The sequence below is a fragment of the Macaca nemestrina genome, chromosome 16, assembly GCF_043159975.1.
Source record: "Macaca nemestrina isolate mMacNem1 chromosome 16, mMacNem.hap1, whole genome shotgun sequence".
NCBI lineage: Eukaryota > Metazoa > Chordata > Mammalia > Primates > Cercopithecidae > Macaca > Macaca nemestrina.
In genome coordinates, this window is record NC_092140.1 from 103,654,911 (window position 1) to 103,669,133 (window position 14,223).

The 14,223-nt window shown below is 40.9% G+C and overlaps 1 protein-coding gene across 1 annotated transcript in view; it reads right to left on the reverse strand.

Annotated features, from left to right (window-relative positions):
* Positions 1-4,850: 4,850 nt before the first annotated feature.
* LOC105490268 (fibroblast growth factor 9) overlaps positions 4,851-14,223 on the reverse strand; it is a 31,359-nt gene continuing 21,986 nt past the window's right edge. Inside the window, exon 3 of the mRNA XM_011755718.2 lies at positions 4,851-6,042. Coding sequence (XP_011754020.1) covers positions 5,797-6,042 — 246 coding nt within the window. The 3' untranslated portion in view covers positions 4,851-5,796. The remainder of the gene's footprint in view (positions 6,043-14,223) is intronic.

Genomic DNA, 14,223 nt, shown 5'->3' on the forward strand with positions numbered 1-14,223 from the left:
AACACGGTGAAACCCCATCTCTACTAAAAACACAAAAAATTAGCCAAGTGTGGTGGCGCATGCCTGTAATCCCAGATACTCAGGATGCTGAGGTGGGAGAATCGCTTGAGCCTGGGAGATGGAAACTGCAGTGAGTAGAGATCGTGCCACTGCACTCCAGCCTGGGCAACAGAGTGAGACCCTGCCTCAAAAAATTAAATTAAATTAAAACAAAAATGAGTAGGATAACCTTTCTCTGGAAAGAAACCAAGAACAACACAACAGCATTCTGAAGGAGGCCACAGGTGAGCCCAAGGCAACAGAGCTGATCTGACGCAATGACTGTGTTCTGATTGTCTCCATGAGCCAACACCCCCACACAAGGCTTAGGAAACCCTGCAAGACCAAAGCTGGCCCATCAGCCAGCACTTTTTACCTCAGGCTTTTTACGTCCCTTTTACTTCAGGCTCAGCCATGGTTATCTGGGAAACACCAAAGATAGAATGAGCCCAAATTCACCAGGGACACAGCACTTTCTGGACACACATAGAACGCCAGAGAATCTATAGCTCTCTTTTCCATTGCCCTTCTCGTTCTTTGCATTTCACCGTAAACATCACCTCCCTGGACCCTCATAAGTCCGGATTGCATGCAACTTACTTTCCACAGCCCCCACTACCTTCCTTATCCCAGTATTCATCACAACGCACCATGATGTCTATTTATCTAAACTGTGTGTGTACCACCAGTGACAAGTCTGTCTTCTTCAACCTGACTCCAGCTCCACATAATGAAATTAAGGAAGGAGGGAAGGGACTGAGAAGAAAAATAAGCAGGCAGGAAAGAGGGAGGATGAGTGTGGTCAACCACAGAGCAAGGGGACACCTGGAGTAGTGCTGCGCTCTGAACAGGAGTTGTAATTCTAGTATCTTCACAGACCAGGAAGAGCCCTCTTATTAGTAAGTGGTAAGAAACAGAAATTTCACCAGGCTGCAGCCCTGTGCCTGTGTATACACTAGGAGCGAGAGGCAACAGCTAGGAGAAACTTAGAGAACGTTTTGCAACATCCCACAAAATGGTAAGGAAGAAGCCTGCGCTGAGTGCTCCCAAAAATAAGTTTCTCCAAGCTGGGCCTTGAACATTGTCGGTAATGCCCTTCCCCAGAGTGAGGAGGGCAGCACCGGTCATTCAGTTCTGAATGCTCTCATACACAACTTTTTCTTTTAACTCCTTTTAATTCCAGATTTTCCTAAGTCTACTAATATCAATGGGAATAACAACCAAAACAGCAGAGCTAGAAGGATGTTCAGAAAGGGACAGGAAAAAAAAAAAAAGCAAGAGCACAGTTTGCCAAAGGCTATTCAGATGTCCAGTTATGCCCACAGTTTTTTTTTTTTTTTTTTTTTTGCTTTTTTTTTTCTGAGGCGGAGTCTCGCTCTATCACCCAGGCTGGAGTGCACTGGTGTGATCTTGGCTCACTGCAAGCTCTGCCTCCCGGGTTCACGCCATTCTCCTGCCTCAGCCTCCCAAGTAGCTGGGACAACAGGTGCCACCACCACGCCCAGCTAATTTTTTGTATTTTTAGTAGAGATGGGGTTTCACCGTGTTAGCCAGTATGGTCTCGGTCTCCTGACCTTGTGATCCGCCTGCCTTGGCCTCCCCAAGTGCTGGGATTACAGGCGTGAGCCACCGCGCCTGGCCTATGGCTACAAATTTTTAAATTAAAATTAAATTTTTAAAATATTTTCCAATATATAACCTGGAATATGGTTGGAGAATAATGAGAATTTTAAGGAAGAATGTTCTTTTCCCATTAACCCAAACGGCAGAGGCCTCATAACTGGCTGACCTAAGAGTCTGTCTAGCAACCCGGTGACTAAGCTGGTGGAGAATACACATTAAGAATATTCGTTTTCAATTTCTTCCAAAAGAAAAGTATAGAAGTGTCTATTTCTTATTTCTGCATGTTCCTCTCTAATGAAGGGTACATCAAAAAATTTTTTCTAAAGACCTCAGGGAAACGATAGAAGCATGCGGCAAGTAAAAAGCACAAATCACACTTTGTGCCATTTATTCACACATTTGTCACCAAACATTCTGTGGCCAGGGTCCATCCTACAAACCTGAAGGCCTGAATTCTGGACTGTGTACTAAAGAAGTCAACACGATGTATTGTTATAATTCCTCCCCATTCCACTTTTAAGAATAAAACATAAATTTTAAAATGTGAAATGTCTATGGATACATGTGGGTGTCATAGAGCATGTAGGCCACACGTATACACACGTACATCTGAGAAGGCCTTGGTGGCTAATGTTTCTTTCTAATTCATCTGGCATACTCCCCCACCCCCACCATTTCATTGCTTTTTCGTGCAAGTGACCACAAACAGTGGGTCTAAATTTGGCACATTTCAAGGTCAAGTGAGGCAGCAAACAGAATCTGACCTCAAACAATATGCCTTTGTCCATTCACCCATCCACGTAAATGTGCACACACACTTAGCTTCGCTTGCTCCAAGTTCATAAATCTTCATCCCAGAACATTACTTGCTTCTTCATTGAACACTTACAGAGATAAGACATCTGGATATGTTTGTTCCTTCCCCTCCATCCCCCATAACCCTCAACCCCTCAACACACAGCCCAGCTGTAAGAGCAAGGAGAATATGCTTTTTAAATTCCACTGGCTCACGCAGGCACAGAATCTGAAGCAGCTCCAAAATGGACATCAAGTAAAAAATACCAGTTTTCAAAACTCTGTAATTATGTATTTACACAAATTACATAATCCTGTATGTATTTACATACAATTACAGATTATCAAGTAACTAACACAAGGTTGTAGTGTTAACGAGATGAGATAGAATAAAAACACCAGAAGGAAGCCATTTGTGTATCTACAAAACAGGACCTGGCAGGGCATGTTCCCCAACACTGACCTGGCATGTCCTTCACCACTGCTTGGGGACATTCGCATGACAGATGGGAAAGTTGTTTGGGCCATGCTCGGTAAGTCTTTGACCATGGTGCAAGTGTTGGCACCAACAAGACAGTGGTTTGGCTATCGAAGCATCTGTTTGTGAAACCAGAAGCCCCATTCCACAGTGGCTCAGGGCTGCCATTCACTGGGTTTTGGGTCTCTTAAGACAAGAACTGGATGCAAACCCGTGAGCTGAGGATGACTCACTCTACCGCCCAACAGACAATGCCCACGTCAAAACCCTGAGCCATCCACTCTCCCGGTTCGACTATTTACATAAATCGCATGAGTCAATATTTATTTATTTACAGACCATTACAGTTTATTGTATCAATTGCCAAAAGCATATAACATTTTGCTTGTCTTAAAAAAAAAAAGTACCAAAACAAAATTAACTCCAAAAGTAGACATTAAAGTAGCATTTTCTAGGAATGCATGAAGATTTTAGTCTTTTTCACAAATTTCTTTCTTTTAGGTCGATTATCTAAGGTCTCATGCTACTTTTAAGACTACTTTTGGCTGTCGCCTAAAATCAATTTTTTCAGTGCTACATAGTATACCTATGATATCCTAGAAACTTGATTCTTCCCTGTGGTCAAATGTTTAATATTTTTCAGCCAAAAAAAGAAAAAAAATGCCTTTTGGAAAAACTAAAGCCTGAATATGTGCACATTTTAGCAGCAGCAAAGGGTTAAATAATAAATAAGAATAACTACTTTTTGGAATTAAATGCAGTTTCTGTTTAGAAAGGAAAAAAAAAACAAGAAAATAAATGAAGAGGACATTCTGAGCTTTATCATAAATCAACTATTTTACATTGCTTCTGTCCCCTCCCCCTAAAATATCTCTTAATTCCAAATATTAGACTTAGATTTTCCGTAATGCACATCAGCAGGCGGGCATTGCCATGTACTCCAACTTGGACCACAGAAAGGCAAGACATCGTCACAACAGTAAGTCACGCGCTTCTAGCTCGTAACAGCTGTCACTCACCAGTGACACACTTTTATTTTTCATAGAGAATGTGCATCAGAAAAAAACAAAGTTTGAATAGTAAATTTTAAAATTAGTTCCATAAATCCCAACACATGTTTAAACTGTCACTTTCCACTTCTCAACACACCTGGCTAGAAAGTGTCATATGTAGATGAGAATTTGTTATAAATTTCCTTTTTTCTTAAATATTGCTTTAAGAATTTGGCTCTTTTCTCCTTAGTATATAGTAAGAAATAGTCTCGCTTGCCCAAGGGCAAGTTCCAAAATTATTGCTACTAAAGAAATACGTATTCTTATGCTTTTCAGCATAAAATGTTATAAAAGCCTTGTAAAAGATATTCTATATAGTAACACCCCCGCTAAAAAAATTGAGCGCTTGTGGAGACCATTTTAAAAAACAAAACACAGTCAACAAGGGTAATACTTTCCCCCTCATTGTCATTATTGATAACGATTTATTAGTTTCATTTTGCAAGTTTTACTAAGGGTGCTATTACCACGTAATTAGGACAGTTCACACTGAAAGCCATTTTCTCTAAAAGATGTTACAATGACCCCTATGATCCTTCTATAATTTCATATTTGATAGCCAAGGGAACCAAAACATGTTTATAAGTATGATCCCGTTAATCTGATTCTTACGTCTTAAAAAAAATAGTCTGTGCTACATACTTTTTTTTCCTTTTTTGAGAATTCTAAATCAATACAATGTTTGATGTTAATACTGTCATTCTGGAGATCGGCTAAAATAAAAGCATAGTTATTATTTAGCTTTGGTATATTCTGCGATAGATTTGAACAAATAAGACATATACCAACCCTCATATTTTCCAACCATGAAGCTACAACAGTGGAGTCACTTATGAGAGAGGAAATATTGCAGACACAGAATCGAAGTTTGAGACCCAGTTTATCTTTAATCCTCTGGGATAAGCTATGAAACAAGCAGTCTGAAGAGTGAATACTCAGTGTCATGAGCGATGTGCATAAGTTTACAATAATATGGGCACAAAAGAGATTGTCGCCTTTAGTACATTAGGGTCATCAGAGTTTCTCATATCCATGCACCATTATATCTACTTGCATGAATTTACCACAGGTTCATAGCAGACTTTGCCATTTAATGCTTACAGAGCCTAAAGCTTCCAAAATGCCTATCTGGCCTGTACATGTTTCATTAAAAATAAACTCTATATAATAAATAAATATATAAAATAAATAAAATGTTGCCTTTGGAATTTCTATAAATAAATTTAACTTTTTTTTTTCTTTTTCTTTTCTTTTTTTTTTTTTTCTTTTTTTTTTTAACTAAGAGGTCTTTGCTTTAAGTTCACTGGGATGATACCAGTGAGAATTAACTGAAAGTCTTCTAAGAAAGACCGCACCCTCGCGCAGGCCACCAGCCAGAATCCTGATGAGTCGGAGTATGGCAGCTGTGCTGATACAGGATGAAGTACAACTGATCAGAAATGTAAAAGCGTGTCTATTTCCAGCATGCATCAGGCCGCAGTCCTTTCGCTCTCGCTCCGCCCGCATCTCCCGCTACACACACACACACACACACACACACACACACTCCTAGCACTCAGTCTCTCTCTCTCTCCTCTTCTCCCATGATAAATCAAGCAAGTGGCCCTAGGCAGCCCTCCAGGAGGAGGAGCCTTTAAGTGCAGAACAAAATCAGCATGTTCCCATCCAAGCCTCCATCATACATTATGCATGCGACAAAGTTTGGCAACAGTGGAGTGATGTGATGGCACAGCTAATCAATAAGAACCCACCGCGTGAAACCTTTATAGTGGTTACTTTTTAAGGGCTCAAGTGAAGAAAATGTCTTTGTCAACTTTGGCTTAGAATATCCTTATACAGTTCAGGTACTTTGTCCGGGTCCACTGGTCTAGGTAAAAAATGTGTGAATTTCTGGTGCCGTTTAGTCCTAGTCCCTTCTCTCGGAGTCCCATCTTTATTTAATGCAACATAGTATCGCCTTCCAGTGTCCACGTGCTTATATAGGTTTGATGAGTACGTATTGTACCAGTTTTCTTCGAACTGTTCTCTGAATACACACTCTTGGGTTAGTTTTTCCTGTAAAAAGAAAAAGAGGGAGAACGTCAGGAAAAATAGCTAATGCACGCTGGGCTTAATACCTAGGTGATGGATTGACAGGTGCAGCAAACCCCCTTGGCACACGTTTACCTATTAACAAACCTGCACATCCTGCCCATGTACCCCAGAACTAAAAATTAAAATTAAAATTTTTTTAAAAGATAAATGTTGCAAAATTAGCTACATTCTGTATTAAAAGTAACATTCCGTTGCTACACAATATAACCCCCATGAGAAAATACTGATGTTTTAGCCCATTTTACCCATTTTAATGCATTTTGCAAAAACTGCCTAACCCTACAAATGTAACTACATTCTAATCTCTAACTCATAATGACTAAAGCGCAAGAGTCTAAACATTTTCTAGTTAAACTGTTGCATATACAATCATTTGAATGAGTCAAATGCAAGGAACACCTAATGTGATACGTTGTTCCCATTTTTCCTAGAGCAGCTATGTGGTGACCACACTGAGAGGGAGAGCCTATGCCCGTGGCAAGGCTCAGATAACGGCTTTAACACCAGTATATATTTTATAAAGTACCTGCTGCAGAGATCAACATTAGCAACATGACCAGTGAGGTCAGATATTTTCTGCCCTTTTTAGCAGCAGCATTTACTTACTACTCTCTCTGAGTGGTTTTTAAACTTCATTCAGTGTGCAGCAGAATCACCTGAGATGCCTTTTCAAGATGCAGATTTCTGAGCCCCAAACCTTTAAAACTCTGATTCAGCAATTCTCAAAATATGCATTGGTAACAGGCCCCTGGGAGAATTCTAATGCAGAATCCTAATTCTCAGTCTACATTTTAAAACATAATGCCTCTATCATGACTGAGTGAGTTTTCCTGAACCCAAAGTAAAAGCAAATATCCTGGCCTTCCTTTCCCTTGAATTTAGATAGAAGAAGAGACCCTTAACTAAAAAGGCTACATTCTCAGGTTCACAGATACCAAGAAGAAACGTACACTGATCCAGATCAGAAAGGTTCTGCCTCTCCCCAGATGGACGGCACCTTCTCTTCTTGAGCGTTATGAAAGGTGGGGTCCAGTTGAACCCCACAACCGAGGGCTCCTGGGGTTGCAAGACTCATGGGCAGTAACAACAAAAATAACACACTCACACACACACACACACACACACACACACACACACACATACCCCACATCCCAAAGCCGTGAACACGCCCCAGGCAAAAATGTGTGCATCGAAGCTGGCCCCTAGAGAAATAAGGGTGACTGGACTTACTGGCCTTTTCGCTCTTCTCACTGTTCAACTGAAACTTTTAAAATCAGTCTCTTTAGTGTTTAAAACAGTAAACATGAAAATAACTTGTTAGAAATAGTTTCTTTTCTCTTACCTACCTGGCGCCTTATATAAATAAGAAAACAAATAAGCAAATGCAGATAAGGGCATCCGTTTCTGTCATGCAGACCCACGGGACAGACAGTAAACTTTATACATCACGAAAATACAGATGTTCTCTTTCCATGTATGTAGTTAAGGACACAGTTTAATACAATGAATTCACAGGTATCAGTTGGGTAGAATGCATCATTCCCAACTCCTTGCACAGTAAGTCAGGAGAGCAAAGGAGCGGACAAAGGAAGAGAATTTGACAAAACCAATCATAGCCCATCGTGAGGCCGCCTTTTCTAGGTCTCTTCTCTAATCCAAAGGTTTAAACCACACTCAAGAGGTTGTGAGAGCTGGCACTTCCTGATAGGTGCTCTCCTACGTGTCTGGAAGCACTGAGTAGGTTTTTTCAGCAAAATACTATCTCACTGGTCAAGTTGTGCTAAGTGAGCTGAAATGGCGGGAAGCAGAAAGGAAAAACAATGCATCAGGCAAGGACAAAAAGGATGGGGAAACTTTAGACCTCTGGTGCTGGGTTCACAGGGACAGAATCAATCGTAGAAACCAAACCCCACCCCAAACTGGACTACTCTCATCTGAGGGTGGCCAGGAGAAGCAGCTCCACCCCACAGGAGGGGTGCATGGGAGGGAGGCACTCCTGCACCCTCCTCTGCACACGGTCTAGAGGGTGCCCTTCTGGGGAAACTCAACCTCCTCCTACGCTGGGGAGATGGGGCTGAATGTGACTTCCCTCTCCTCTCTATTGAAACTGATAAAAGTTTAAGTGTGTTAAAGACATTGATGGCTATTTTAGTCCTTACTTCCATTTGCATGATAGTCTCCTCACAGGCAAGATCATTCCTGGCTAAAAATAGCTGGTTTCGGTTTGCTGTAATTAAGTGAAATTTCTAAACAAATATGTGCCTTTATTTTATCATTAATAAAATAGACCAAAAGATGGGATTGGATGAGCCTTTAGTTCTACAAGGGACAAGAAAAAGGAATTCAAAGTAACCTTTCTTTTTTGCAGCAGGAAATCACATCACCTACAAATACTATGAAATTGAACTTTATTTTAAATGTAGAACACTTCCTCCTCCTTTCTGAGCCACGAGTGAGGTGCCAGCATGTACTTCCTCTGCATACATCTCATACCCACAGCACAGTGGCTTTTCTTGGATCAGAAACAGATACACAAAAATCCCAGCAGAAGATAATGAGTTTATGTGACAGGAAAGCCTGACTTTGGAGTGAGAAGCCTGCTCCTATCCCAGCTTCACTGTCACTAGCTGCAGGGCTTTACAACTGGTTCTCTCACCTCTCCAAGTCTCAGTAACCTCACCTTTAAAACAGGTTAGTAATAAGTGTCTTGAGGCAGAGCTGTGACAGAGATCCAACCAGAGAGCAGTGCTGAACATCGAGGAAGCTCCCAGGCAACAACCGGGTTGTTAATATCACAATAACATCTCAACATCTTAGAACCTGAATAAACCTTAGAAAACAGCAAATGCAACTTTTCCAGTTAAATACATGGGACAGCAAGGCCCAGATGTGAAGCAATTTGCACCTGGTCTGTGCCACAGGATCTTGTTATTATGTAATGAAGCCACCAGACCAAGAAGTTTCCAGGAGCCCTACCTAGCACAGCCACCACACTCTTGGGACCAGGCCCTTCCACTTTTCACTTTTCACTAAGCAGAGTAAAAAGAGTCCTATGTGTCTCTCTATTTCCAAATGTAATTTTTGAGTAATTCTATTTATCTGCAGGAGGAATAAGTGGAGAGGGCAAGAGAATAGCAATCATGAACAAAATTCCACAGTGGTAGAGGTATCACTATCTAAGAATGAAACATGAAATTGTTTTCAGTGCTTAAGAAAAGATTCTCATTTTATTACTTTTTTAAAGAATATGGAAACCCCCCTTTTAAAAAAGTAAATATGCTAAGAAATTGAACTGACCTTTTCACTGCCAGTTAACACTGCCCTATTTTCCTAGCAGGCTATTAGAGCATCGTTCACACACACACACGTAACTTAGAAAATAAAGCGAATTATTCAATTTAAAACAGTATAATTAGCCAGACACAGCAGCTCATGCCTGTAACCCCAGCACTTTGGAAGGCCCAGGCAGAAATATCACTTGAGGCCAGGGGTTCAAACCAGCCTGGGAAACACAGTGAGTCCCTATCTCTACAAAACAAAAAATTATCTGGGCATGGTGGTGCACACCTGTAGTCCAAGCTACGCAGGAGGCTGAGGCAGGAGGGTCACTTGAGATAAGGCTGCAGTGAACTGTGATTGTGACACTGCACTATAGCCTGGGCAACAGAGAGAACCTGTCTCTAAAAATCAAACAAAAGAAAAACAGTATAATCTACAGCCAGCACTTTTTGTGATGGCTGAGTCCAATTCCAATTGTCTCATACACACGAGGGTTATACAACTTCAGTCCACAAGTTAAATGAGATTGTGCAAACATGACATTGCAAAACCACTGGTACATTTAAGTTCCTGCAATTACACCAATTATGCCACACAGATCAGCTTAGATCCCTTAAAAACTAAAATTATCATGAAAAGTTATAAAGACTGTGTTACTCGTCTAAATCATACATATGCTTTTAAATAATTTCTTCCTTTTATTGGGGATTATGCCAATGTGTGATTTTTGTTTTAGAATGAGTAGCAAGATCTACAGAAATAATCTCTTTACGATCCTACTTCAGTACTTAGTGATACAATATTTAGTTGAGGTGAAAATATTTATGTTATGTATTTATACTCCACAACCATTTTTCTAAATAAAAAATAAGTAAATGAATGCAAATTTGGATAGCAAAAAATATTAACCTGTATTCTTATATAGATGTGCGGATGAAGGGAAGGGGTGGGGGAGGGCGTGTCTGCCTTCAAATAAACTATACACTCTAGAATTACAGAACTCAGATGTTTTAAAACTCACCACATGTTTCTAATGCAGACAGTTTATAGAGTATTCCACTATAAAGTGATCAATTCTTGTTTTATTGTATTTCCATGTTTTAATTTTTTTTTAGATTATTTAACTATAGCTGTTTATGGCATACCTATCTTTGAACTGTTGGATTATATCACTAGGCTTGGGTGGAGAATGTGGATTTAATTCAAAAGTCTACTAAAGTCCATGCTTTGGAACAAAATCTGGTGAATGTTAGCAACTATGGAAACCTCTTTTCATTTTATATCATCAAATTCCAAGCGGTGGGAAAAACTGAAATTAAAACTTCAAAACTTTTACCAATCCTATTAAAACCAAAGTATGAGATAATAATGTGAAAATTATAGTACAGCCCAGAGAATGCTTAGGAATGTTATAAGACATAAACTTATACAGACACTATTTAAAAATATGAGACAATTTGAAAATGTGTAATCCACATGGGCAACATGATGCTCAATTCGTATCTATGCCCACTTAAAACATGAAGCCAGAGTTGGTTCAAAAGTCAAGACTTAGTAAGAGTGATTGAAAACGTATAGACTTATGCCATGCTGTTATTTTAAAACATAATTTCCATATTAATAAACCTATGGTGTCGTTTTGTCCACATGGTTGCATTTATTCTACTCAACGGGCTGCTTAGACTACTTGCTGCTATGCTGTAAACTACTACAACACATCAACTTAGGATCAGTAACTGTACAGACACTGACTTCACTGCAGAGGTCCCAAACATTTCATAAGTTAATGACTTCAATGTAATCATTCATTCTCATATCTACTGTTCATTACAGTCAGGATATTTTAAACCTCCCTTAACCACAATTACTCGTACAGATGTACTCTTCTTCGTTAATAATCTAGCAGTAAAGCCTTAAGGGGAGTTGTTGCAAGGATCAGGGTGATTAAATATAATGACTAAAGGACCATTAAGCAGCAGCCAGGTCTCTTCGCTCTTCTCTCATGGGAGAAGTCCCCAACTAGACAGAAAGCAACAAACACAGAGACACCAGGCAAGAGGACACTATTTATTTCACGAGAAGCTCCGACCCAGACCCAACCCAATATGGCTCACCTTAAGCCAGTTTTCCAAAACCTCTAAATTCCCCAGTATTCCAGATGGGCCTGCTTTTATATCCACATTCCTGGCTGTCAAAATTGCCACCAGAATTGTGGGAACAATTGAATCAGTTGTGTCTGGTCCACATACACAAAATGAATCAAGTCGGCAGGCCATTTTGCATTTTGTCTCATCAAAGTATATAGGAAACTAAGAATTCCTAAATTCTCTCCCCTCCTCCTCCACCTAAGATACAAAAGGAAAACAGAAAAGACCCTTTCCCAGAAGCTGCTTACATCAGTATTTGGGAACTCAATGATAGGGGTCCCAGGCTGAATCTAGTCACATACACACAAACACACACACACACACACGCACACATGCACACACACATCTTCAGTGCTGCATGCTCACCAACCATGTGGTACCTAGTCTGCTGCCAAGGACAGAACCTGCCAAATATACCACAGAACAAACTAAACGACTGAGAGGCCTTCCTTGGAAGCTGCCTATAAAAATGAATGTTTGTTTAGCAAATCATATTAGCTCATAAACTTTTAACACATGTTCAGAGGGGTATTCCCACAGAGGAAAGAAAGTCTTGCTCAGGGAATAACAGAATTCAAATTTTCAAAGTGTAATATTTACTTTGAGAAGCATTTTTGCTTGTGTTAATGTTTAGCCAATGTACATTTAATCATTCCATAAACAAACCTACAGGAAAAATTCATCAAATTTAACACCTTACAACACCAAGTTGAAAAAAAAAAAAATCACATGTAACATTTTTCCCCTATAGACTAGTATCTGGTAAGAGTAGTAATATAATTCAATGATCACTTAAAATGCACATTGAAGACACACAAAAGCTGAAAATACTTCAAATTAAATATTACTCAGTAAAAGCTGAGAGTTGAATGCCCTTGAAGGATCAGACTGGCAGACAACGGAGGAGAAATGGAAAGCTAAAAGGCTGAGAGGTAAAATTACGGAAATAAGGATTCAAGAAAGACATTCTACAAAGACAATTGACTGCATCTACTTTGTTCCCATGATAATCATGGGAGATACTGGAGGAGGCAGAATTTTTTTTTTTTTTTTTTTTTGAGACGGAGTCTCGCTGTGTCTCCCAGGCTGGAGTGCAGTGGCGTGATCTCGGGTTCACGCCATTCTCCTGCCTCAGCCTCCTGAGTAGCTGGGACCACAGGCGCCCACAACCGCGCCTGGCTAATTTTTTGTATTTTTAGTAGAGACAGGGTTTCACCGTGTTAGCCAGGATGGTCTCGATCTCCTGACCTTGTGATCCGCCCGCCTCAGCCTCCCAAAGTGCTGGGATTACAGGCGTGAGCCACCGCGCCCGGCCTCAGAATTTTTTTTAATGTACCAGACTTTCTACGATAGAGAAAGCAGACTAAATTCAGCACATGATCTGTAGAAATAAAATGACAGAAAATGAAAGATTAACAAATACAACGACAGCATAAGCTCAAAGACAGATTTTGAAAACCTAAAAGACGCACAGAGTGTCCCTAGCAGAGGCACGCTGACCTTCCAGCGACACAGACACCCAATCCGGAGACTGTGGGTGAGCTGATTAACATTCCCAGGGCTCCATTTTCTCCTCTGTGAAAATGAAGAAATTGGACTACGATGTCTAAGGTCCCTGTAAGTCTAAGATTCTAGTGATTCAGTCTTGGAAACATCAAAATGTGGAAAGCGAAGTTATCCACAGTAACTCTGGAAGGACGTATTGAACAGGAAATGAAAAAAGAGAGTCCGGTGCAGTTGGAAAACAGGGAAAGAAACCGAAAGAAATGGGCTGCATCACTGCCCACTGCAGCAGGGAGGGGCAGAGGATGGAAAGCACAGACTGAGTTCATGCTTCCAGAAGCTGGCAGAGAATGAGATTGCTGTTTCAAGGAGGAAAGGACAGGGAAGAAGACAGCCACTTTGGCCCGAGGGGCTCTCCTTCTCTTCCCTGGGAGACCACTGGGAGGATACAGTTCTCCAAGGCATGGCTACTTCCTTGCACTGTGGGGCCTGCCACATCCTCTTCCCAACGTTGGCCTCAACAGACAGGGCTCATTCATGAGCTGTCTGCTTGACCAATAAACCCTACACCATGAACTGCCCAAAGAGAACCTACTGGGAAAAAAAGCCAAATCCCGTAAGAAAACAAAAAGTTAGCAACGTCATAGGACACTCAAATCTGGGGGAGCAGCTGGACATGAGCATCAGGCAGAGAAGACGCACCCTGAAGATCAATGATGCCAGGGATCCCTGGACACTATATATTTCTATGTGGCTCTTGAATTTCTCAGACACCCACAGCGGATGCCCATGTCCCCTCAGCACTACCATGTCCACCTGATACCCACAGAGAAGTCCTAAGCAAGAATGCAAGGGAGATGACGCCGTCCCTGGCACCCTCCCCACTCCTTGGGCCCCAACTCCTAGCCCCCAGTATACTCACGTCAGCCCTGATTTCTCCGGAAATCAATCCTTATGCTGACTCCACCTTTTGATAGATCAATAGAAATGGCCCTTCCCCTCCTCAACAATGCGGTAGGCTATGTCTAATTCTCTCAAGGATAAGGTGACCTGACCATCTGGTCATTCCATTCCTCCAAGACACCAAATGAATATGCTGACATGCACCGTTTTAAAAATTGTGCCTTAACCCTAAGAGACCGTCTTTGATGACAGCATTTTGGGTGCTATGGCAGCCTGTGAGTTCACCATTTAAAAAATAATAAGTATAATC